Consider the following 22,770-nt stretch of genomic DNA (forward strand, 5'->3'; position numbering starts at 1 on the left):
TGAAACAATTAGATAACATTATAGTATGACTCCAGCAAATGCTGAAGCGGGTTTAACTTTTTTCCAGTCTTCTTTTATGTCATTCTAGGTACATGCAAAGAATATGGCCAGTTCTAAGGCATAACAAAGTATTCAAGGAGCCAACAGCTCTGAGGCAGACAAACCGGAGCCGGGAAGACTGCCTCCTGGGATAGCTGGGTACAGTGCGGGATGTGCCATTTTTTAATATTTCCCGAAACATAAACAAGAGATAAACAAAAGACTCAAGGTCACTGTTTCTAGAACTTACCAAGATGAGCAAGACACAAGGAATACATTCCTCGGCTGGATTTTTCTAGAGCTTACTTCCTTGTCCTAGCCCGATGTCAAATATTCTTGCCAATTTCCTAGAAGTGGCCCCAAGAGCTCTCCACAGTTTGGGGTTAGTGCTGGGTTTGTTTTAGGGTTGTCTTGAGGTTAGGAGTTAGGATTTGAAGTAAGGAGGTCAGAATTATTATTTAGGATTAAAGATATGTTTACTGGTATAAGTCTTGGGTGGTCTCAGATTTAGGAAATTGTAGGTTTAGTATAAGGGCTGGGGCTTGTCAAGGGATAGGGCTAACGGGTTGGATTCTTAAGATTAAGGTAATTATTAGGTATTATGATGAGGCTTAGACACTCAGTGGTTTGGGTGGAGTTACACTAAACTAAACCTAATGCCTACCCCATACATAACAATATCTCTCTAACCCTAATCCAAAATCTACCCCTTAACCCTAACTTTATCCCTAGAACTTTTTCTAACTCTAAACCTAACACTAACCCCAATCTCAACCCTGAACCCAACCCAAACAATGGCCTGTAATCTTATTATAAACCTTTAACCCTACCACTAAGCCTAGTTCTGAGTTGCATAAACCTAACCCTAGTCCTGACCATCAAACCTAAAACCTATAAATTTAACCCTAATCCAGAGTCTAATCCTGAGTTTGATAAAGCTAACCTTAATCCTGAGTCTAGACCTGAGACTAACTCCACCAGAGTCTCACACTAACTGAAGCACTAAGCATAATCCTAACACCCTCTAACACTCACCCTAACCTTAACATCCTACCTACCCCATAACCCCATGACCCTAACCCTCTAACCTTAACCCTAACCTGTAACTCTAACCCTAACCCCTAACCATAATCCTAATCCTAACCTTAAACCCAATCCCCTAACCCTCTAGCCCTAACCCTACCACTGCAGGTGTCGCTGGAACAAGGGACTAGGTCTTCATGCATGTCTGAGATTCCAGTAGCTAGTATTATGGCAACAATTGCACCTGGGGGTGTTGTGATTGGCTGCATGCCTGCAGATGGAAGTGTGCCAAGTGGTTGACAATAATTCCAGCTGTGACGACCCCACCAAGCCAACCCTGTCAAGACTTTTAAGTATGGGCCGCACGTTTTCAGTTAATTTTACGTCCCTCACATTTGCCTGTGTGATGTTCGCAAGCATTCACTTTCTCCAGTTCCCTGGGCACAAGGAATGTGTCCTTGTTTGCTCCAGCCTCCTATGCACTGCTGAACAGACCGTACTTTCATGATATTTCAGTGTCTGTAGTTAACCCTTAAGTAATGTGGGCAGTGAACCAATCACTGACCTAAACAGACATTATAATTTAATCTTTTGAAAATTTTGGGTCACGTGCTTTTATACTTCAGATGAGAAGATTGGACCATAAATTGGTTACTGAAAGATGATAACTACGAGCTGGGCAGTGGTGACACACACCTTTAATCCCAGCACTCAGGAGGTAGAGGCAGGCAGATCTCTAAATTCGAGGCCAGCCTGGTCTACAGAGTGAGTTCCAGAGAAACATTGTCTTAGGAAAAAAAATAAAAGATAACTATGCCTATGACACTAAACTATATATTATCTTCCATCTCTAAAAAGATTAGAAGTCAGAAAATATTCAAACTTCACTGTGTAAATATATATTATAACATATGTGTATATATGCATATATGTGTATACACATACATATATGTATATCCTCCTGCATACAGCTGTAATTATCCTGCCCCCATACAACATCTTCCATGTAGTGCTGGCTTTGTGCACAGTTTTTTACATATCCTAGCACTGTGTGGTATAGAAAGATGAATGTGTCATGCATCTTGACCCTCTCAGAGTGTTTTCTTAGACTGGTGGCACAGATGTGTCAGACAATACCAAGGAATAAGGAGTATTGACTCTAATCATAATTAACTTCCAATAGCTCAATGGAAGCATTAATATTAGGGTCACAGTTCTCCTGGGAGTAAGAGTGGTGATTCATGGTAACCTCAGGGTTTGTGTATGTGTATAAGCATGTATGTGTATATAAACATCTTACTGAGGTTAAAATTGACTACTTGTTTTTACGCTTGGCTGAGTTAGAGGCTGCTAAGTGACACCCTACCAAATACAGCAGGCAGGCAGACAGACAGACAGACAGACAGACAGACAGACAGACAAAAGAATCATGTTGCTTTCCTCCTGAAAACATGTAGGGAGCTGACTGAGAAGACCACCATCTCTTCCTTCCTTTTCTTCATAACAACTATTAACGAATTAAAATTTTTAGTTTCTGACATTATGGCTTTAAAAAAAAATCTTGAGCCAGAGGTGATGGTGCACGCCATTAATCCCAGCACTCAAAAGGCAGAGGCATGTGGATCTCTGAATTCGAGGCCATCCTGCTCTACAGAGCAAGTTCCAGAACAATCAAAGCTAAACAAAGAAACCCTGTCTTGAACACAACCCCCACAAAAATAAAAATAGAAGATAAAGGAAAATCTTGAAATCCTCAGGTTTGTTTCCCTTTGACTCTATTATCTGGAGCCCTGCCTCTGTTCCACTAATTGCTCCATGGCTCTTAGCACTGGGAGGTCAACCGCACTGGTACACTAGATAGCTCTTTATACCGAAACCGTGCAAGAGCTAATCCTCCCCCTAACCCCACACACTAACCTAAACCCCACGCCTCCCAGTGATGGTCTGAATGAGCATGGGTCCTGTAGGCTCATGTCTGAATGCTTGCTCCACAGTTTGTGGGATTGGGAAAGATTTCTCCTTGTTGGAGAAAGTGTGTCACTAGGGGTGGTCTTTGAGGTTTCAAACACCCTGGTCAACCCCATTCCACCAAAAGCCCATCCTCCTCCCCTTGCCTTTGTGAATATGGAAGTAACTTTTAGCTACTGCTCCAACACCATACTGACCGACAGCCATCTTCCTGCCATGGTGCCATAGACCCACCCTCTAAAACTATATGCAATACACACTCTTCTGTGGGTTGCCTTGACCATAGTGTTTTGTCACAGCAATAGAAAACTAGTTCTACCACGAGGCTTGACCCCATACCTAGTCCTTGTCCCTAGTACCTTAACCCTAACCCTCTGTCACTAACCCTAATCCTCCTAACCTTCAAGGCTAAGCCTAAGTAACCCTAAACCTAACCCCTAATCCTACAAACCTAACTCTAACCCTAACCGTAAAACTGGGGAGTGAGAGTTAGATCATTGATGGATGGACAGAGAAGGAAACAGAAAACGGTTGCATCCTTCCATCTCCTTCTTCACCCTCTTGACTGAGACAAAGGCCTGGCAGTCTCTTTCTCCCATCACTATCCCCCATTTCCAGTTGACTGTCCAGGCTTGTCAGATAAGCTCAAGGTTGAACCTGAATGTATTTACCCAAAGCTGTGGGTCTACCAACTTCTCTTTCTTTGTTTCAACTGACCAATCTGAAATTAAGGAACTAGGGTTCATCCCTGGCCACAAAAGACTCTTAAGACTCCACTCCTGGCACTCAGGAGACAGTGAACTTCAGCTTCTAAAAACCCCATTGTGTTCTATGTGTGCATTCCTGTAGACTTCTTCATCTTTAATAACACTTCTTAACCTTTTGCTCCTGTGATGTGTCTGAAATTCTCACTGCTGCTACCTGCTGTGCTACCTCAAAACTGTACCTACCTTTACTTTTTAAATTGGTAGAGAAAAGAAACCCGATCTAGACCCCTAGACAGTAACTTTTGGGGGTCTCAGAGTCAAGGGTTTCTTCTAATAGCTACTCATCATGAAAGGATAGGGAGAACTGCTGAACTTTCAGAGCCTCCCCAGTCCTGGGATGGATGTGTGTCTGGCCGCCGTAGAAATCCCAAGCTGACTTATTTCTCCCTTATTTCAGGCAGGGGTCCCCCTCAGTCTTTAGATTCAAGGTGGTTTAGGGGGCAAGAGAATTTTTTTCAGATAGCTCTGACCTCTGGAACTGCCCCTGGAGTGGGCAAAAAGGTCTTCGGGAGACTTCATGAGTGTTACCCACAGGAGACTGAATTCTGTTACTTATATTTTTCCTCATTAGTGGTGAGATCTTTCCTCTTTGTAATTATCTCAGCTCTAAATCTAAATCAATCAATAAAGCAAAGCAAAGCAGCCAAGACTATTCAGTTCTTTAAACCAAGCCATTGGGTAACTATCACGGACAAAGGTTAGCTAGCTCCCCCTACAGGCCTAAACTCAGACTAGCCCTGCCCCTTGATGACTGCAGCCTTCAAGAGAGCTGGCCATGCACCACCACTAGGCAGCATAGTAGAGCTGGCCCTGGTGGCATAGGTGACAGCTGGCCCAAATGGTATAAGCATGGGAGAGCTGGTCCCATCCCTTGCCTGGGCAAAGCAGGAGACCTAGTGGCACAGGAGAGCTGGCAGGCTGAAGAACTAACTCAGCTACCACCCAGGCCCAGATCCAGGGCTTTGAGTTAGCCCACCCCAGTGCCTTCCCCATGATCATGAGAAAGGTCTGGTCCTGCAGAACCAACTCTGCAGGATCCCATGTCACAGGGCAACAACAGAATATCCTAGAGGACTCCTGGTGAGGATCCAGTACTGATGGTGTAGCAGAAGCCAGAGGCCTCAAACCATAAAGCTGTTTGGGCATAAGGGTATACTGTGTGACACACCATGTGACACTGCAGCTTCCTCGGTGAGGTGCTGTTTTGGTTTTTGGTTGTTGTTGGTTTCCTTTGGGAAGGTAGGTTGTAAGGGCAGAGGGCAGATATAGAGGGACAGAGGCATAAGTGGGACTTGGGCGCATGAAGTGAAATTCACACCAAAAAAAAAAAAAAAAATCAAAATTTAAAAAAAAAAAAAACACTTGAGATTCCCTCACTGGCCTTAAAGAGGCTGATCTTAAGACCACCTTCCTACAACGTAAGTGATCCTCCATGACACCGAGACAGGGCTTATACAGACTCACTGGTAGGCCAAGAGGATCTGTGATGGATGCTGCTGCACAACACAATCTCTTGGGGAAAAAAAAGAAGAAGAATGGCTGTCTCCATTGTCACCAGTAAAGACAGACAGCCTCCTTTAAAGATATTTGGGCAGCCATTATCAGTTGAAAGCAAACTACACCCTTTGGTTTCTCCCTCATGTGATCCATCTTCTCCCTTGTCCTTTCTGCAACCTCAAAGAGGTAGAGACAAATAAGGAGATGCAGAGCAGGAGTGACTTCCCCTCCGTCTGTTCCACCTCGGACATTACACACTTTCACTGGCTGACCAGGAGCTTCCAGAGGGCATGTCTGGCCAATCGGTCCTGCATCTTCCTCCTGGCTAATCATTTCTCCAGGCCATTGATTGAGATGCCTTGGGTCCTGCTCCCCTCTAAGTTTACATCACCGCAAATGATAGGACCTTAAATCATCGCATTGCTTCCAAAGGAAGCGTCCCACCTCTGAGGCTGAAGGTGCTTCTCACGCTCATCTTTCCATTCATCGATAAGACGAGAAGGGAAGTAGTGTACTTGCTGGAATGGAAAAATCAGGGATGCCGGAGGTATCTGGTGGGGACCAGAATGACAAATGTGGGTGACCAGAACAGCCCTAACTGTTCAGGTACTACGTAGACTAGGCTGGCCTCAAACTCAGACATCCATGTCTCCCTGTCTCCCTTGTGCCAGGATTAAAGGCATGCAACTGCCACACCCAGCCCAGGGGAAGCTCTGAATGATACCACCCTTCAGTTGCTTGTTCTGTAAATAAGGAAATCTGTCTGAAATCCCCTGTCCAACTCTTTATTTTCCTTCAAGTTCACCCAGAACTCAGTAGAAAATACAGAATGGACTCAAAGACGACAGCCCAGAGCTGTAGTGTGCTCTAGCCCAGGCAGAAATGTGAAATGTCAGAAATAAATTAGGAGAAATTGCCAATCAGTAAAAAGTCCTCGGACTGCTAGCCTGATCTCTGGAAGGGCCATGGCCCCAGTACCCCACAAATCTGTGCCCACTCTCTTAAAGTGCCTGTCTGCTGACCCTCCCTCACATCCCCCACACTCCCCCACACTCTCTCACTTTAAGTGTCAGGAGACAGATGGAACGCATAGGCCCTGCCTTCTGTACTTCTCTCACAGAACTGAGCACTGGCAAAGTATACTGAGAACCAAGGGCAGTTCATTCAATCCTCTTAGCAAATAAATTAGATAGATGAATCACCAGTTATTAGAACTCTAACCCCTTTAGAAGAGAGATGGGGCTGTTACAAGTGAAAAATTATTTCACTGCCCATTGGGACTAAAGATGAGGACTTCACAGAATCAAAATGGCATCTGTGAAGAACGGAGAGGAGACTGTCTTTCTTGTGGAATTCGGGACCTTTGGAAAGCTAGGGTTAAGCCTCTGGGTTACACGCAGTTATCCCACACAGACTTCAGGAAGATGAGGTCTCCATTGTTTCCTCGGATTACAGGAGGCTGGAAGGAACCATAGTGGGAAGTCATTTGCATTTTCTTTCGTGTCAGTAATTACCGTATCAAGATAGGTAAGCACCAAACCCATCCTCAAAGACATGCACGAGCTGTTTATCTCTTCCATGGGTTGCTTAGTCCTAAGATTAATCATTATATTATAATAGCTATATATCTCAATGTAACACAAACCCAAAATTAGTGTACATCATAGGACTCAAAGCATAACATATAAAAATAGAGGTTAAAATTGTACAACCACTGAAGACTCAGAAATCAAGTCTATATACTATCTCTCCCATAATTACTGTTTCAGCAATAATTTTAAGCTTTAATGAAAATAAGAAAATGATTATTAGAGATATCTGCTTACCTGGTACAACGCTGTCAACATGCTACCTGGAGCCTCCAGTAGTCTAATGCCCATGCCAGAACAATTCACTCACACATGCACAATTCCATACCTCTTTCCTTCTCCTCTGTATGCCCACCCCCTTCTCTTTCTCTTTCTCTCTCTCCCTCTCTCTCTCTCTCTCTCTCTCTCTCTCACACACACACACACACACACACTCTAATCAGAGTATTATAAAATCTTGGAAATAAACTAAGGCTAAAAGCTCTACAGAATTAGTCAAACAAGATACATTAATTTAAGTGCAAGTAATAGGTTTTTGCTTCCATGAAGAGGAAGTTTGAACTTAAAAAAAATGTATCTTGACAGAATACAAAAGGAAAAAAAAAATCCATCTTTTGCTGGTTGTTGTCAGTGCACATGTTTAATCCCAGCACTTGGGTGGTGGAAGCAGGCAGATCTCTGTGAGTTCAAGGCCAGCCTAATCTACAGAGTGAGCTCCAAGACAACCAGTGCTACATAGAGAAACCCTGGAAAAAAAGAAAACAAAAAAACAGACAGGAGTCATCTTCACTATTTATACCTGTGAGCACCCCCTGGTTGCCACTAATGATATACAACTCTAACAAGTTAAAGACTGCCACACATCCTCTCTATATTGGATCTTTTCAATAATTCTTTTACATTCACCAAGATCTAAAGTTCGAAAAAGGTGTTACTTTACATTAGTGAACTGGAGTGAGCTGGCTGGCTGGCAAAGGCATCTGCCACCAACTTGAGAACTTGAGTTTGATCCCTGGGACCCATGTGGATGAAGAACTGAGTCCTCCAAATTGTCCTCTCATTCATACATACATACACACACACACATACGCACACACATACATATACATACATACATACAAACATACACACACATACATACACACATATACACACATGCATACAAACACACACACATACATACACACATACATACAAACATACACACACATACACACATACATACATACACACACATACATATATACACACACATACATACATACATACACACACATACACACACACACATACACACACACATACATACACACACACATACATACATATACACACACACACATACATACACACATACACGCACACATATAGAGAGAGGTAATTACATTTGTAAAAAAAAAAACTCCAATGTGAACATTTTTACTATTTTCTAAGGTGTATATTTTAGACAAGGGTCTCTCACATTCATTACATGTATAATATATTCAGCATGAATTATTTATTAAACAATGTTTGATATCTGAATAAAACTGTTGCCACAGGACAGGAGAAATGACTAATCAGTTGGCAGCCAGCAACCAAATAGCAGCTGATAGCTGTGTGCAATCCAGTCCAGATTTGATACCCTCTTCTGGTCTCCGCAGAGTATCGATCAGGCACACATGCAATGTACAGATATGCGTACAAACAAAACCTCCATACAAAAAAATAAAATTAATTAAAAAAGCAAAAAAAACCTCATCATGCAGGCTGAGGAGATGGCTCAATGGAGACAGCAGATGCTATTCAAATATAAATCCCAAATCCAAATCCTTTCTCCCACACCTAAAACTGGGCATAGGCCACGCATGGTGGCACACGCTTTCAATTCCAGAACTAGGGAGGCAGAGGCAGGCGGATCTCTGTGATTCAAGGCCAACCTGGTCTACATGGTGAGTCCTAGGACACCCAGAGTTACAGAAAACCTGTCTCAAATAAATAAATAAATAAATAAATAAATAAATAAATAAATAAATAAATAAAAGCTAGGCATAGCAGCACAATTTGTATAACTCTAGCTCCGGAGGTGTAGACAATTAATATTATGAAGGCTTGCTGGTCCCAGTCAATGAACTCCAGGTTCATTGAGAAAGCTTATCTCAGAACTTGTGAGATGCCTGCCACCATGCCAAATGACCTAAGTCCAATCCCTGGGACCAACCAGGTAGAAAGAACTGACTCGTGCAAGCCGCCCTCTAACTCTGAGCACAGACGTCTGTGCTTACACAAATAAGTAAGTATATAAGTAAGTTATTTATTTAAAAATGTTTGAAGACAAGACTGGAGAGTTGGTTTAGTGGTTAAGAACACACTCGCTCTTGCAGAAGACCTGGGTTTGCTTCCCGGCAACCAACTGGCTCTAAGAACTGCCTGTAACTCCACTGCCGGGGAATCTGATGCCCTCTTCTGGCTTCTGTGGGCAGTGCATGTGATGCACAGACATTCATACATTATACACATAAAAATACATCCTTTTAAAAAAAATTAGACTTTGTATCAAAAAATAAGGTGAGGTCAGTAAGATGGCTCAGCAGATAAAGGAACTGTGACCTCGTGTGACCTCCTGAGTTAGATCCCCAAGACCACATGGAAGGATGTAACCAACCCCCCAACTATGTCACATGCATGCACATACATACACATGAACACACAAAACAACATGCTTAATGTATTTTTTTTTCTTTTTTGGTTTTTTCCAGACAGGGTTTCTCTGTGTCGCCCTGGCTGTCCTGGAACTCACTCTGTAGACCAGGCTGGACTCGAACTCAGAAATCCGCCTGCCTCTGTTTCCCAAGTCCTGGGATGAAAGGCGTATGCCACCACTGCCTGGCACTTAATGTAATTTAAAAAACAAGAAGGTAGAGCAATGGAGGAATTCAATATTAACCTCAGCCTTCCACACATAGTGACATGTGTCCACACATGTGCACACACACACAGCTTGCCATAGTCTTTGCATTAGGAACACTTCTCTCCAGTATGAGTTCTGTTATGGTATTTGAGGCCTGACCACCTGGAAAAGGCTTTGCCGCAGGCTTCACACGTGTAGGGCTTCTCTCCGGTGTGAATTCTCTGGTGCAGTGTGAGGTGTGAACAGTGGTTGAAGGCTTTGCTGCACTAATCACGTTTGTAGGGTTTCTCTCTAGAATGCACCCTCTGATGCTCTCTCAGACTTACATTCATGGCAAAGGCTTTGCCACACTCGTTACATTTGTAAGGTTTCTCTCCACTGTGAATTCTGTGATGTCTTTTGAGATCTGAACTTTTGGTAAAAGCTTTGCCACATTCCTTGCACTCATAGGGCTTCTCTCCTGTATGAGTTCTGTGGTGGTAATTGAACGCTGAAAAATTGCGAAAGGCTTTGCCACATTCCTTGCACTCATAGGGCTTCTCTCCAGTATGAACTCGCTGGTGCTCTGTAAGCTTTGCAATCTGCGTGAAGGCTTTCTCGCACTCTTTACACTTGTAGGGCTTCTCTCCAGTGTGAACTACTTGATGTTGTTTCAGGCTTAACCCACTGTTAAAGGCTTTGCCGCACTCGTTACACTTGAACGGTTTCTCGCCAGTGTGGACGTTTTGGTGTTGAGTAAGCTTTGAAATATCAACGAAGGTTTTCCCACACTGCTTGCACTTGTGGGGCTTCGCTCCAGGACGAATGCTATGGCAACGTCTGCTGGTGGAACACTTGACAAAGGATCTACCACATTCTCCAGCGTAAATTCTCTGGTGCTTAGCAAGATGGGAGCTTTGATTAAAAGCTAGGCCACAGTCCTCACATTTGAAAGGTTTCTCTCCAGTGTGAATCCTTAGATGTTGATTAAGGTTTGAACCCTTCTTAAAGTTTTTGCCACACTCTTCACAGATATAAGATTTCTTTCCTGTATGAGTGTGTTGGTGGCGAGCTAAAGCCCTACCACTAGCAAAGGCTCTGCCACACTCTTTACACTCATGGGGATTCTCTCCATCATGACTTCTCTGATGTACATTAAGGTCTGAACAACTGCTAAAAGCTTTACCACACTCTCCACATTTGTAGGATTTGGCTCTCCCATGAGTTTTCTGGTGTTCTAGGAGATCTGATTTTTGACGAAAAGTCAGGACACATCCCTCACACTTGTAAGCCTCATCTTGAAGGTGGGAACTCTGAAGATCTTTTAAGCTCTGATGACTGACATCCCCACATTTGTTCCCTCTAAAAACATTCCCTAGAGAAGGAGCCCGCTTACCATGAGCTGAACCACCGCTGAAGTTTTTGTGTGTCTTCGTACATTCATAAGTTTTCTCTCCAGTAGAGGAATCCTGGGAGTTATTCAGGATACCGCTCTGGCGAACGGTCTGAGAAGTCTCCTTGCACACGCTCTCTGCTCCCCTCTTCGCGTCCCAAATCGTTGTGCCTTTTTTTTTATTTAAGAGTGAGGGACGAGAAAGTTTCTGCCCACGTTCATTGACACTGTGTAGTTTGACACAAGTTGTTTGTTTACTACAAAGCGATGGCTTTTTTGTAAAAGAGCTCTCTAACTGATCACATTTAGAAATATGTTTATATTCTAATCTAGCTACAGAAATGTTTGAGGAAGAGTTCAGTCCAGTGCTCCTTTTTAAATCGATCACCTTACTGGTCGTGTCGTGAAGTCGGCTCCCTTTCGGACATTGCCGCTTTCCTTTCAGAGGAAAGGTAAGTTTCAAATGTGGCTGGGAATGTTTGCTGACTGAAAGGTGGGGCTCTTTTTGAGTCACTGCCACGACGGGAGACCTTTTCTGAGATATTTCCTGTCCTTGATCTCTGTTGGCAGAGACACTTTTCTCTGTACCACTGTCAGCTGTCACACACGGTCTACTGCACAGCACTTTTTGACTTTCCGTCTTCCTCTCACTCTCCCACTGTTTCCTCGGATGGAAAATGTCAGCGCCACACTTGCTGAGTCTTCTCCTTAACTCTTCTTGGAAGAAACGCTTCATGTCCTTCTTTGATGAAAAGCCTTTGGTACCATGACGGGATGCCTCTGTAAGAAATAAAAACAAATGACTGGACGCAGGTGAAAACACTTTGCACATACAATATACGAGATCACAGCAGACAGAGAAGCCCATTCAAGCCCGAGGCATCCATTACCACAGCTAACAACATGCTAACCAAATCTACCTGCAAACCTTGCCGAACACCCCAGGTGAGCTCAGCACTTAGAGAGGTCATGCAGCCGGGACTGTTACTGTGGTAACTACAGCTTTCCAATCCCCAAACAACACTGTGAAGTCGGGGAGACAATCTCCACCTCTCTTCCTCATCACACAACTATCATTTTATGATTAGAGAACTGTCTATCCACTCGATTAACACTTATCAAGAAGACAAAATACTGATCCCAGCACTTGGGAGGCAGAGACAGGCAGACCTCTGAATTTGAGGCCAGTCAGGTCTACAAATGGTGTTCCAGGACAGCCAGGGCTATACAGAAACATGCTGTCTTGAAATGAAAATCAAAAAGAGAGAGAGAAAAAACACTTAATTACTTAATATTTAGTTATTCACCAAGCTGCACAGCAGCACTCCTGACACTATTTGACCTATTAATGTTTTGTAGCCTTTAATCTAAATCTCCCAATGAGCAAAGTCACTAAGGTTACCGTTACCAAATTCCACATGAATGAGATCATACAGGAACTGATTCTCTCTTTGGCTTATTTCTCTTCATGTAAACCCTGTGTGTTACCCATGTTGCTATGACTGAATGAACAGTGATCTCCTGTAATATAACATGTCCTTATTCATTTATCCATGGAAAGCCACTTAGATTGATTTATGCAACACTGAACACAGCAGTAAAGCTATTTATTATACATACTGATGTAGCGTTCCTTAGCTAAACATTCAGGAGTGAAATTGCTAGATTATGTGGTAATTCTGTGTGTGTGTGTGTGTGTGTGTGTGTGTGTGTGTAGTAACTTCTATACTGTTTCCCACAACTTCACTAATCTACTGTTCCCTGGTTTAAAAATGGACAAATAGTGAAAATTAACAACATACAAAGAGACAGGGAGACTTAGCTCAACTGAAAGCCAAATAAGATTCAAGAAAACTCCGATTTATGAATTAGCTGAAGAACTCAACCTTTAAAGAAGTAAAATGACCTAAATTAGAATAAAGAAAGCAAAAAAAGGAAGAAAATGAGAACATGAACAGAAAGGTAACAACTATGAATTGAAGTAGAAATTATATACCTAAAGAATTCAATAAAAACTAATGGCTGAGCCAAGGACATGCTGGGTAGAGATCAAAAGACCTGCATTAATACTAGAAACCAGCAGGACAGAAGGAGAGAAGTTGTCCTCTGGCTTCTACATCCACACAGCACACATGCATGCTCACATATACTTATACACACATACATATTATATATATATACACATACATATACGCACGCACACACATAAGTGTAATAGAAAGATTTCTATAAATAACAATGGCTATGAAATTGGAAGTATGAGAACCAGTATGCTATCAAAATTCAAAAACCTCAACATCTCCAACTGGGATTATCAGAAAAAGATTCAAAATGAAGCACATTCTAACCAGAGTTTCAAAAGTCACAAAAAATCCTGAGAGGCACTGGAAGCAATAAATATGCCGTCTGCAAGGATGCTCTGGTGACTGCTTTGTTATTCAGGCAGAAAATGCAGTCAAGGAGAGCTGGGGATACAGAGCTAAAAGAACAAAAACAACCAAGAACACTGTAGCCAGCAAAGGGCCATCAACAGTGAAGGGGATGTCCTACACTTGACTATTCCAGGGAGTCCTGACCACTGAAGAATAATCTAATGCTGGAAGGTTACACAAATCATAGGAAATCTTAAAGCTCTCTGAGAAAAACAAATACTTATATAAATATAGAATCCTCTAGTTCTCTCATGATGGCACATAAAATATTTTTAATTCCTTTATAGACTATGAAAGAAAAAATATAACCACCATAAAAACTGATAAATAGCTATGTAATATAAAGTAGCTCTCTTAAAGTAAAAGCTAAGGATTTTATATGGGATTAAAGTCAATTTATTACCAATTTGAAGTAGTTTTATACATTTAAAATGCTTTTTTATATTCCCCTTATAAATTGCAAAATACTTATAGAAGATAAAGGAAATAGAAAAAGCATAATAAAAAAAAATCAGTGACAAAAAACAGTAAGAAAGGTAGGAAAAACAATTATAAGAAATAAATAATAATAATTTCTTTTTCAGCAAGTTTGTTAAATAAAAATTGTTTTATACTTAATCCCCAATCAAAATACATAAATTAACTAAAGGAATTAAACTTTAAAAAAAAAACTAATCATGGGGCTGGAGAGATGGCTCAGGAGTTAAGAGCACACTGGCTACTCTTCCAGAGGTCCTGAGTTCAATTCCCAGCACCCACATGGTGGCTCACAACCATCTGGAACTCTAGTTCCAAGGGATCTAAAACCCTCTTTTGGCATGAGCACCAAACACACAAATGACATACAGTAAAATACATACATGCAAGTAAAATACTCCTACTCATAAAATAAAAATAATAATGTCTAAGCGCATGCTGTCTACAGTAAACTTCTTTTTGATGGCCTTTGCTCTATATGGAGTACAATGAAGATTAAGTAGGAGCCACCAGTAATCTCTTTAGACCTAAGACCAAAAAAAAAAAAAAGCCAAAAGCAAATGGATAAAAAAGGAAGAAGTAATCACACGAAAGCAGAGGTAGCTATAATTATATTGTATAAATTACACTTTAAACTTCTTACACAAGATGAAATACGCTACAAGACTAGAGCTCTAATAAGACAAGAGAAGATTCTTATATAAGGGGGGAAAGCTAAGCATGGTAGCTCATGCCTGTGATTCTAGTACTGGGGACGTTGAAGCAAAACAGTTGTCACAAGTTCCAAGGAAGCCCAGGCTACAGAAGGATACCATATTTAAATAAAATTAAACTAAATTAAGGTACAATTAAATAAAACAAACTATAAATAATAAAAGGGATAATTTTCTAGGATATTGTTTATACACACACACACATTATATATATGTGTATGTGTATATATATATATATATATACATATATGTATATATATATACACATACACACGCACACATATACAATCTGTAATGTCATATACTCTACATATAGACAACAGATACTGATTGGACTGAAAATAAAATGAAAAGCAACACGTTAATAATTGGATTCAATTTCTCACTTGTAGCAGAAATAAAGTCAGACAGCACGGAAGCCAGGAAACAAGAGGCCCTTCAAAATATACAGCCAATCAAAGTTTCCCAGCTACACCAAGTGTTATGCACAAAATGGCCTGGATAGATATTAACATGCTGAAATTCTTTTCTAACCACAGAGGAAAAAATAAAAACTAAAGAGAAGAAATCAATCATGAATGAGAAATCAGAAAAATCAATAAATTTGTGGCAATTAAATAAAAACGGGTCTTGCTCAAAAACTGGAAAGCTTTAATAAAATATATATATACTATCAAAACTGATCTAGAGAGTCTATGCAACAGCTATCAAAATCCCAATTTCACTTTTTTTTTCTATACAAAACTAGAAAAGGCTATTGTAAAACCCATATGTGATCTCAAAGATCCCTGAAGAACTCAGCGACAGCATGGGAGCTCCATCCTGCTCTGTTACAATATGATCCCAGCACCATTATAAAACATATTAACCTATAGTAAACAAGATAGTAATTAACACAGAGATGAGGTTTGATGAATACGTAGGGCGATCGCTACATAGAAAGGAGGAGGCTTAAGGGGTTTCAAAGCATGATACAGAGATGCCCTTCTGTAATGATAGCACGAGGGCCAAAGCAAGACCTCTGAAGCACTGTTGCCATGCAAAGTCTCTCCACTGCTTTGAAAGTCCAGCCTCCTCTTTACCTTGGGCCTCTCACCTCCTTCATTAATTCTACCCACCTGGGTGTTGAGACCCAGACTGACTCGGACTTTCTCACAGGCCCTGATGAGAGGACAAAGAGACCACTAGTTCTGCCTCTTTGTCCATGAACAAACTTGATAAGGTCCTGTCTGAGGCTGGAGTCAAGGTTTCAGCTCCTAGGAACCTGGCTTTTTCCCCTGAATGGGCTGTGGTTATCAATTGTAAGGCTACTGTGTCTGAGGTATCCTGTGTTCTCTTTGCCAGCATCTGATTTAGCTCTCTGCCGACCTTGGCTCATTTCTCCCCTACAAAAAGTACTTAAGATGCTGTACTTCTTAATAAACTTGCCCAGCATAAGACAGCTTATGCAAGACCTCCTGACCCCAGCTTTCTATCCTCTCTACCCTCTCATTCCATGGTCCTTTCTCTCTCAGGAACCTGTCACTGAAGAAGGACCCACTGGTTCAGGTCACCTGGGCATACAGCTACTGTCTCCTGTATCTTTAACACGCCAAGGCTCTTTCCTTCATTCTGCAAAGACCATGTACGGCTTACAGATAGCAAGACTTGCTTATGGGAAAACAGAATACGATTCTTGAGATTTTCAAGTAATGACATCTCTATTCCAGTTATGTGATTAATACAAAAAAAAAAAAGATTAAATGGGGCTAAAGAGATGGCTCAACAGTTAAGAGTGCTCACTGCTCTTGCAGCAGACCTGGGTTCAGGTCCCAGCATCCACATGCAAGCTCATAACCACATCTAACGCCAGTTCCAGGAGATCCAGGCCTTGCCTGACCTCCATGGGCTCCTGCACATAAGGGCACACAGACATTCACTCAGACCCACGTTCATACACATAAAATAAATATCTGTTTTCTAAAAGGTACAACAAGATTCTAGAAATCTGTTTCTCCAAACGTTGATTCTTCAGATCTGGTCTAATACTTAGAGAAGAATTGCAATTTGCAAGTCCTGGAATCTACTTCCAGCTACTACCAAATCCAGCTACTACCAAATCCAGCTACTGCCAAATCCAGCTACTACCAAACCGAAGGCGAAGGGAAGACAGTGTATTTTTGGATGTAGGCCACAGTATTTTAAACCAGTGAGTTCCTAATAACAACCACAAAGGGTTATTACCTCACACAAAGGGTGTGTACTACCCCAAGAAATAGAGTGGGTTATAAGCACATCATGAATATTTTTACTTATACCAAAAAATACCTCACTTCTTCCCGAAAGGCAAGGATCTGGAATACACTCATGCAGTGTAAAGGTATGCGGGAGATGCTCCCCAAAGAAAGTTAACTAGCGTTGGTGGTACACCTCTGAGGAAAGCTGTTCTCACCCACAGACAGCAGGTTTCTGCAATTCTCCACCATTACATCCCTGTATAAGTCCCGCTGAGCAGAGTCCAGACATTCCCACTCCTCTGGAGAAAAAATAATGGCCACATCATCAAATGTCATTGGCTCCTAAAAGAAACAGAAATAATATATTAACCATTAACATCGACAAGAGTTCCTAATTTGGTCAAAGATGAAGAGTGTTAGAACTGATTGTGATGGCCTTAATTATTCATTAAAATAATTTGGTTGGTTGGTTAGGTGGTTTTTTGGAAATAGGGTCTATATATCTTAGCTGGCCTCCAGTCCACAGAGACTGCCCGCCTCTGCCTGGGATCAAAGGCACGCACCAGCACACAAAGCCCTACTAATTAAGGTTCTTTTTTATTGAGAAAAAAAAATTTGTCTAATGTAAAGTTTTTGTAAATTGTTTTTTCCAAGTAAGCTGGGCATTGTAGCACTCACTTTTAATCTCATCTTGAGAGGTAAAGGCAAGAGGATCTCTATGAGTTCAAGGCCAGCCTGATCTACAAAGTAAATGCCAAGCTAGACAAGACTACATAGTGAGAAGCTCACTCAAAAAAAAAAAAATTAAAGCAAGTCAAAACAACACAAAAAGGAGGCAACAAATAATAGAAAAAAATAAATAAAAGGTTTGGGTTGGGCATGGTGGCAATGCCTTTACTCTCAGACTTGGGAGGCAGAGGTAGGTCTGGTCTACATAGTGAGTTCCAGACAGCCACAGTTATACAGTGAAATCCTGCTTTAAAAAAGAAAAAAAAAGTAAAAGTTTTTAAGTGTAAAAATATATTTTGGGAAAAGAAAGATTATGATAAAAAGCCTTGGCATAATAAAAAAAGTTATATAATAAAATAAGATTTTTATACTAAAATAAGATCATTAGCATATGATAAAACTATATGCTTGAGACTGGGGAAATATGTGGCTCAGTGCTTAAGAGCATGCACTGTTCTTGAAGGTGACTTGCGTTCAGTTCCTGGCACACACAGTAGGCAGTTCACAACCTGCACACTTCCAGCTCCCGGGCATCTGGTGTCCCTCTCTGGCTTCTACAGACACTGTTAATCACATGTACAAATCCACAAACGCAAAGAATTAAACATTTTAAATTAAATCTTAAAAAACTATGCCAGGTGGTAGTGGTGGTATAGACCTTTAATCCCAGCACCCGGGGAGGCAGAGGTAGATGGATCTCTGTGAGTTCAAGGCCAGCCTGGTCTAAAGAATAAGTTCCAGGACAGCCAGGGCTATGCAGAGAAACCCTGTCTCAAAACAAAAAACTAAAACAAAACTAAAAATTTTAAAACTATAGGCTTATGTAAAAAAAATAATTTAGGATGGACGCCTTTAATCCCAGCACTCAGAAGTCAGAAGCAAGTGGAGGGAGCTCTGTGCGCTTAGATCACCTTGGTCTATACCTTGGTCTTCCAAACCAGCTAAAGCTACACAGTGAGCCCTTGTCTCAAAATTATTAATAATAATAAATAATAACTAGGTGACCCGAGAGCTAATTCCTATCCTCATATCCTTCCCCTCAAAATAATAATCACTCTAAAACTTTATTCAACCATAAAAAAGAAGGGGATCAAGCTATATTCAGGAGAATAAATCAGACCAGAAAATGTTTATGCAAAATAAGCCATATTTGGGCAGGGATGTCATCCTTCCTCTCACATGTAGAAACTACAGGGGACAGAGGAGCAGACATCTGTCTCAGACCGGTCTGAAGCTGCTGGGACCCGCAGGGCAGGGAGCCAGGGAGAGAAGAGAGGGTGTGGGAAAGCGACCAGAGGGTGACCAAAGTGTGACATGCATGTAAACAAGTGCCTCTCTAAACCTGCCCATCTGTACAATTAGTGCAAAATGATTGGTTATACGTTTTAAAGATAAGAAAAACAAAACAAAATTCATAAATAATAAAACTTTTATTTTATGTACCCATATAAAATAACTACACATCAAAAACAACAGATGAGCCAGGATGGTGGTGCATGCCTTTAATCTTAACACTCAAGGGGCAGAGGCAGGTGGATCTATCTCTGTGAATTTTAAGCTAGCCAGGACTACACCCTGAGACACTGTCTCGGAGTTGGGAGGAGAAAGACCAGACATTTTTATTTTGATATAAGTAAGAAATACACAGCCGGGCGTGGTGGCACACGCCTTTAATCCCAGCACTAGGGAGGCAGAGGCAGGCGGATTTCTGAGTTCGAAGCCAGCCTGGTCTACAAAGTGAGTTCCAGGACAGCCAGGGCTATACAGAGAAACCCTGTCTCGAAAAACAAAAAAAAAAAGAAAGAAAGAGAGAAAGGAAGAAAGAAAAAAGGAAACACACTGTCAAAAAAAAAAAAAAACCCTTACTAATCTATTTGAAAATTATGGTTTGCTTTCTTTTCAGACACTATTAATATGCACACACCTAACAACGCAAATTAAGAGCAACATCTGAGTCTTACACTTTTTTCAATTTTTTTCCTATTGTTTATTAACTATTTGTTTTGAGCTATATTTTGGATTTTTAAGACACTTGGGAATATATGATTTTTTTTTCCTGAAAAATAAAAGAAAGGAGTGTATATCTATGACAAGAAAATGTGCTACAATGAAAAGCTGCCCACAAAGGTCTGCTTCAGGCCCTTCACGAGTACAGCCAGTACCTTCCATAAATGTGAGCCTTCATTCTCAAAAGCAAAACAAGCACAGAACTTTAAAAGCTTCTGAATCAAATATAATGATTTATGCAGGATACTTAAGGAATCCCCAAGCTTGAGAGATGGATCAGTGGTTAAAAATCCCTTGCTGTTCTTACAGAGAACCAGTTTGGCTCCCATTGCCCATGTCAGGTGACTCACAACTGCCACCCCTGATCCAACAGATCCAATGACCTCATCCACAAGCACGTCACATTTGCGTGTGTGCATGCGTATACCTAAAATAACAATAAAAATGTTAATTCCACAAGATAAAGAAAAAAGCAGTTATCAATATAGTGGAAAATTTGGCCGACTGCGCATTAACCAAGTTTTCATCAGCTATGTAGAACAAAATGGCAGAAAGCAGCATCTGGCTCCAGGATCTTTCTTGCCCAGCTGCTGATGGAAACCACACAAGCCAGCCAATAGGAATCCTTCCCTGAGATCACGGTGATCAGCACATCTGAAGTGTATGGCAGGAACACAGCCGCCCAGAGATGGCTCGCTCAGCAGGATCTGAGCACACTACGCAGGGTGGGCAACTAACAGCTTTACCAGGGACCCACTGTCCGCCTAGCACCACCCTGCAAAAGGACCAGACGAGACCCAGAGTCCCCACTGTCTGCACAGCCCCGCCCCAAAACGGAGGAGAGTTGGAACCCCCGCTACCCTGGGGCAGCCTCCAGGGAGACCTGTGGAGGCTGGATCCCGCCAGGACGTCAGGCAGACACTCACCATCTCCTCGCTTCTATAGTATCCCGGGCCCCTACGCGTGCCTCTGGGACCAGATCACAGGATGACAAAGCACCTAACAACGTCAGTGCCTCTGCTGCAGAACAGCAGGAGCTCCCAAAGGTGCCAAAGATGGCCAGCTCCAGCGAAAGCACGCGAGGTTTTGAGAGCCTGCCCACCGCTCTGGCCACGTTCCTAATTGGACAGTTATCAAACAACACCTCTGATTGGACAGGGCTCCAGGCCCAATTCCTCTACCTTAGGATGGCAATAAATGATTGCTGTTGATCTGTTTTGCATTGGGTTTGGGTTTCAATTTCAATTTGGTTTGGGTGGATTGAGCCCAGGACTTCTGTCAGCAGCTATGTTAAAGGCAAATTTTCCACCAGGAGGACATAGCCCATCAAAAGACATTTTAATTTAACTTTACATAGTCATTATCAATTTATTGATATGTAACTGATCTGTAAATATTCATACAGAGGAATATAATGATAGTTACCTTTAAGCCCATCAAATGGCATTTTAATTTAACTTTAAATAGTCATATCAACTTATTGATATGTAAATGATCTGTAAATATTCACACAGAAGAATATAATGATCGCTATCTTTAAAATTCACTTAACCTTTCCAGTCTCTGGTGTTACAGTGTTCTAGTACACAACTAGAGAGTAAATGTTAGAAAGCTCAGAAGAGGCGGCTTCTGAGGTTAAGAACTAGTACTCGTTCTTCCAGAGGACCTTAGGTCTGTTCCTGGCACCCAGCCGACTCATAGCTGCCTATGCCTCCAGCCCACTTCTGGCCTCCCCCAGCACTGCACTTAAGTGCACATATTCCCTGGGCACTCACATAAAACAAGGGGCTGGAGAGATGGCTCATAGGTTAGGAGCACTGGTTGTTCTTCCAGATGATAAGGGTTCCAGTGGTCCCTGAAGACTGCCTTTGTGAGATGTAGGTTTAACTAGAGAGAAATAGGGAGAGGACACTGCCGGTGTGTATAATTAATCATCCCTAGTAGTCAAGTATGGTTGGGTTGATGATCAGTTTGGGTTCTGCAAGGTGGTCTTAGCAGACCAATCTGGTTTGCATTATGACTCTTGCTTCTCTATAGAACCTCAACTGCCCGCATTTGGAGATGGTCTATCCTAGGCGCCCTCAATTGTTTGGAAGTAATTTTTATTCCCTAGAGGTATTTATCAGTCCTGTAGTTTCTAGAATTCAAAGAATTCCAGTGGGACTTGGGAGCTGGAACAGGACATTGTAAACGCTAAGCGATGTGTAAAGGGGGTAGATACAAATTCAAAGCAGAACTGCCAGGCTTTGATTTACTCTGCATTTACTCCATGTGGACCCAAGTGAAAAATCAGTAATACTATTTTGATAAAAAGTGATTTGGGAGTACTGTTTTATCGGGAAGCAACTTAAGCTTTGACGTGAGAGGCAATCCCTCAATGCAGGAATGCCCACCACATATACAATGTGAGGCCCAGTGTAAAGTTTAAAGTTTCTCCTATTCACATTTTTTAAATTAGAAGAAACAAGCAAATGGCCAACAGTCAATTTAAAGGATTCTCAAATAAATAACCTTTAGAGACAGTCAAGGTTAAACCACTATGGCATATAACTTCATAGCTATTACATTAGCAACTATCTGAAAAATAAGTAATAGCAAATTATCTCACACATATGGAGAAAGCTGAAATCTCCATTCTGTTTTTAAAACAATTGGTTCTAAAAGAAAAAAAAGTTCTAATCCATTACTGATTAGTTTATGGTGTGTTTGTGTTAGTTATTTTTCTATTCCCATGACAGAACACCATGACCAAGGCAACTTATAAAATAAACCATTGTATTTAGGGCTCACAGTCCCAAAGGGTTAGAGTCTATGACCATCATGGTGGGGAGCATGGCAGCAGGCAGGCAGGCATGGTGCCGGGGCAGTAGCTGAGAGTTTACATCTCCAACCATGAGGCAGAGAGAGCTAACTAGGATTGGCAGAAACCTCACACCCAAATAGTTACAGCAACTGGGGACCAAGTATTCAAATATACGAGCCTATGGGGGTCATTCTCCTGCAGACTGCTGTAGATGGGGATACAGAGCAAAGAAAACACCACTGAGGTTG

General features: G+C 41.6%; 1 protein-coding gene across 2 annotated transcripts; it reads right to left on the reverse strand.

The window, feature by feature from the left end:
- Positions 1-6,063: 6,063 nt before the first annotated feature.
- Positions 6,064-20,812, reverse strand: Zfp941 (zinc finger protein 941). 2 transcript variants are annotated; one of them, XR_001785584.2, is made up of 4 exons: positions 20,646-20,812; positions 17,199-17,325; positions 9,810-11,925; positions 6,064-7,629 (listed from the first exon to the last, which is right to left on the reverse strand). XR_001785584.2 is itself a non-coding variant. In NM_001001180.2 (3 exons), exons 1-3 carry the CDS (start codon positions 20,646-20,648, stop codon positions 10,040-10,042), a joined length of 2,016 nt encoding a protein of 671 aa, NP_001001180.2. In that variant the 5' UTR covers positions 20,649-20,789; the 3' UTR covers positions 8,288-10,039. The 2 variants fall into 2 exon arrangements, 1 of the variants encoding a protein (NP_001001180.2); NM_001001180.2 differs by lacking the exon at positions 6,064-7,629 and having other exon boundaries at positions 8,288-11,925; positions 20,646-20,789.
- Positions 20,813-22,770: the final 1,958 nt, after the last annotated feature.

The sequence above is a fragment of the Mus musculus genome, chromosome 7 (genome assembly GCF_000001635.26).
Source record: "Mus musculus strain C57BL/6J chromosome 7, GRCm38.p6 C57BL/6J".
In the NCBI taxonomy this organism is placed as follows: Eukaryota; Metazoa; Chordata; class Mammalia; order Rodentia; family Muridae; genus Mus; species Mus musculus.

Bases quoted from the DNA above. Each gene is read 5' to 3' on its own strand.
- Zfp941 (NM_001001180.2), bottom strand. The intron at 11,926-17,198 runs GTGAGAACAGCT...TATTTCTTACAG, and splicing joins CAGAAACCTGCTGTCTGTGG to AGGCATCCCGTCATGGTACC.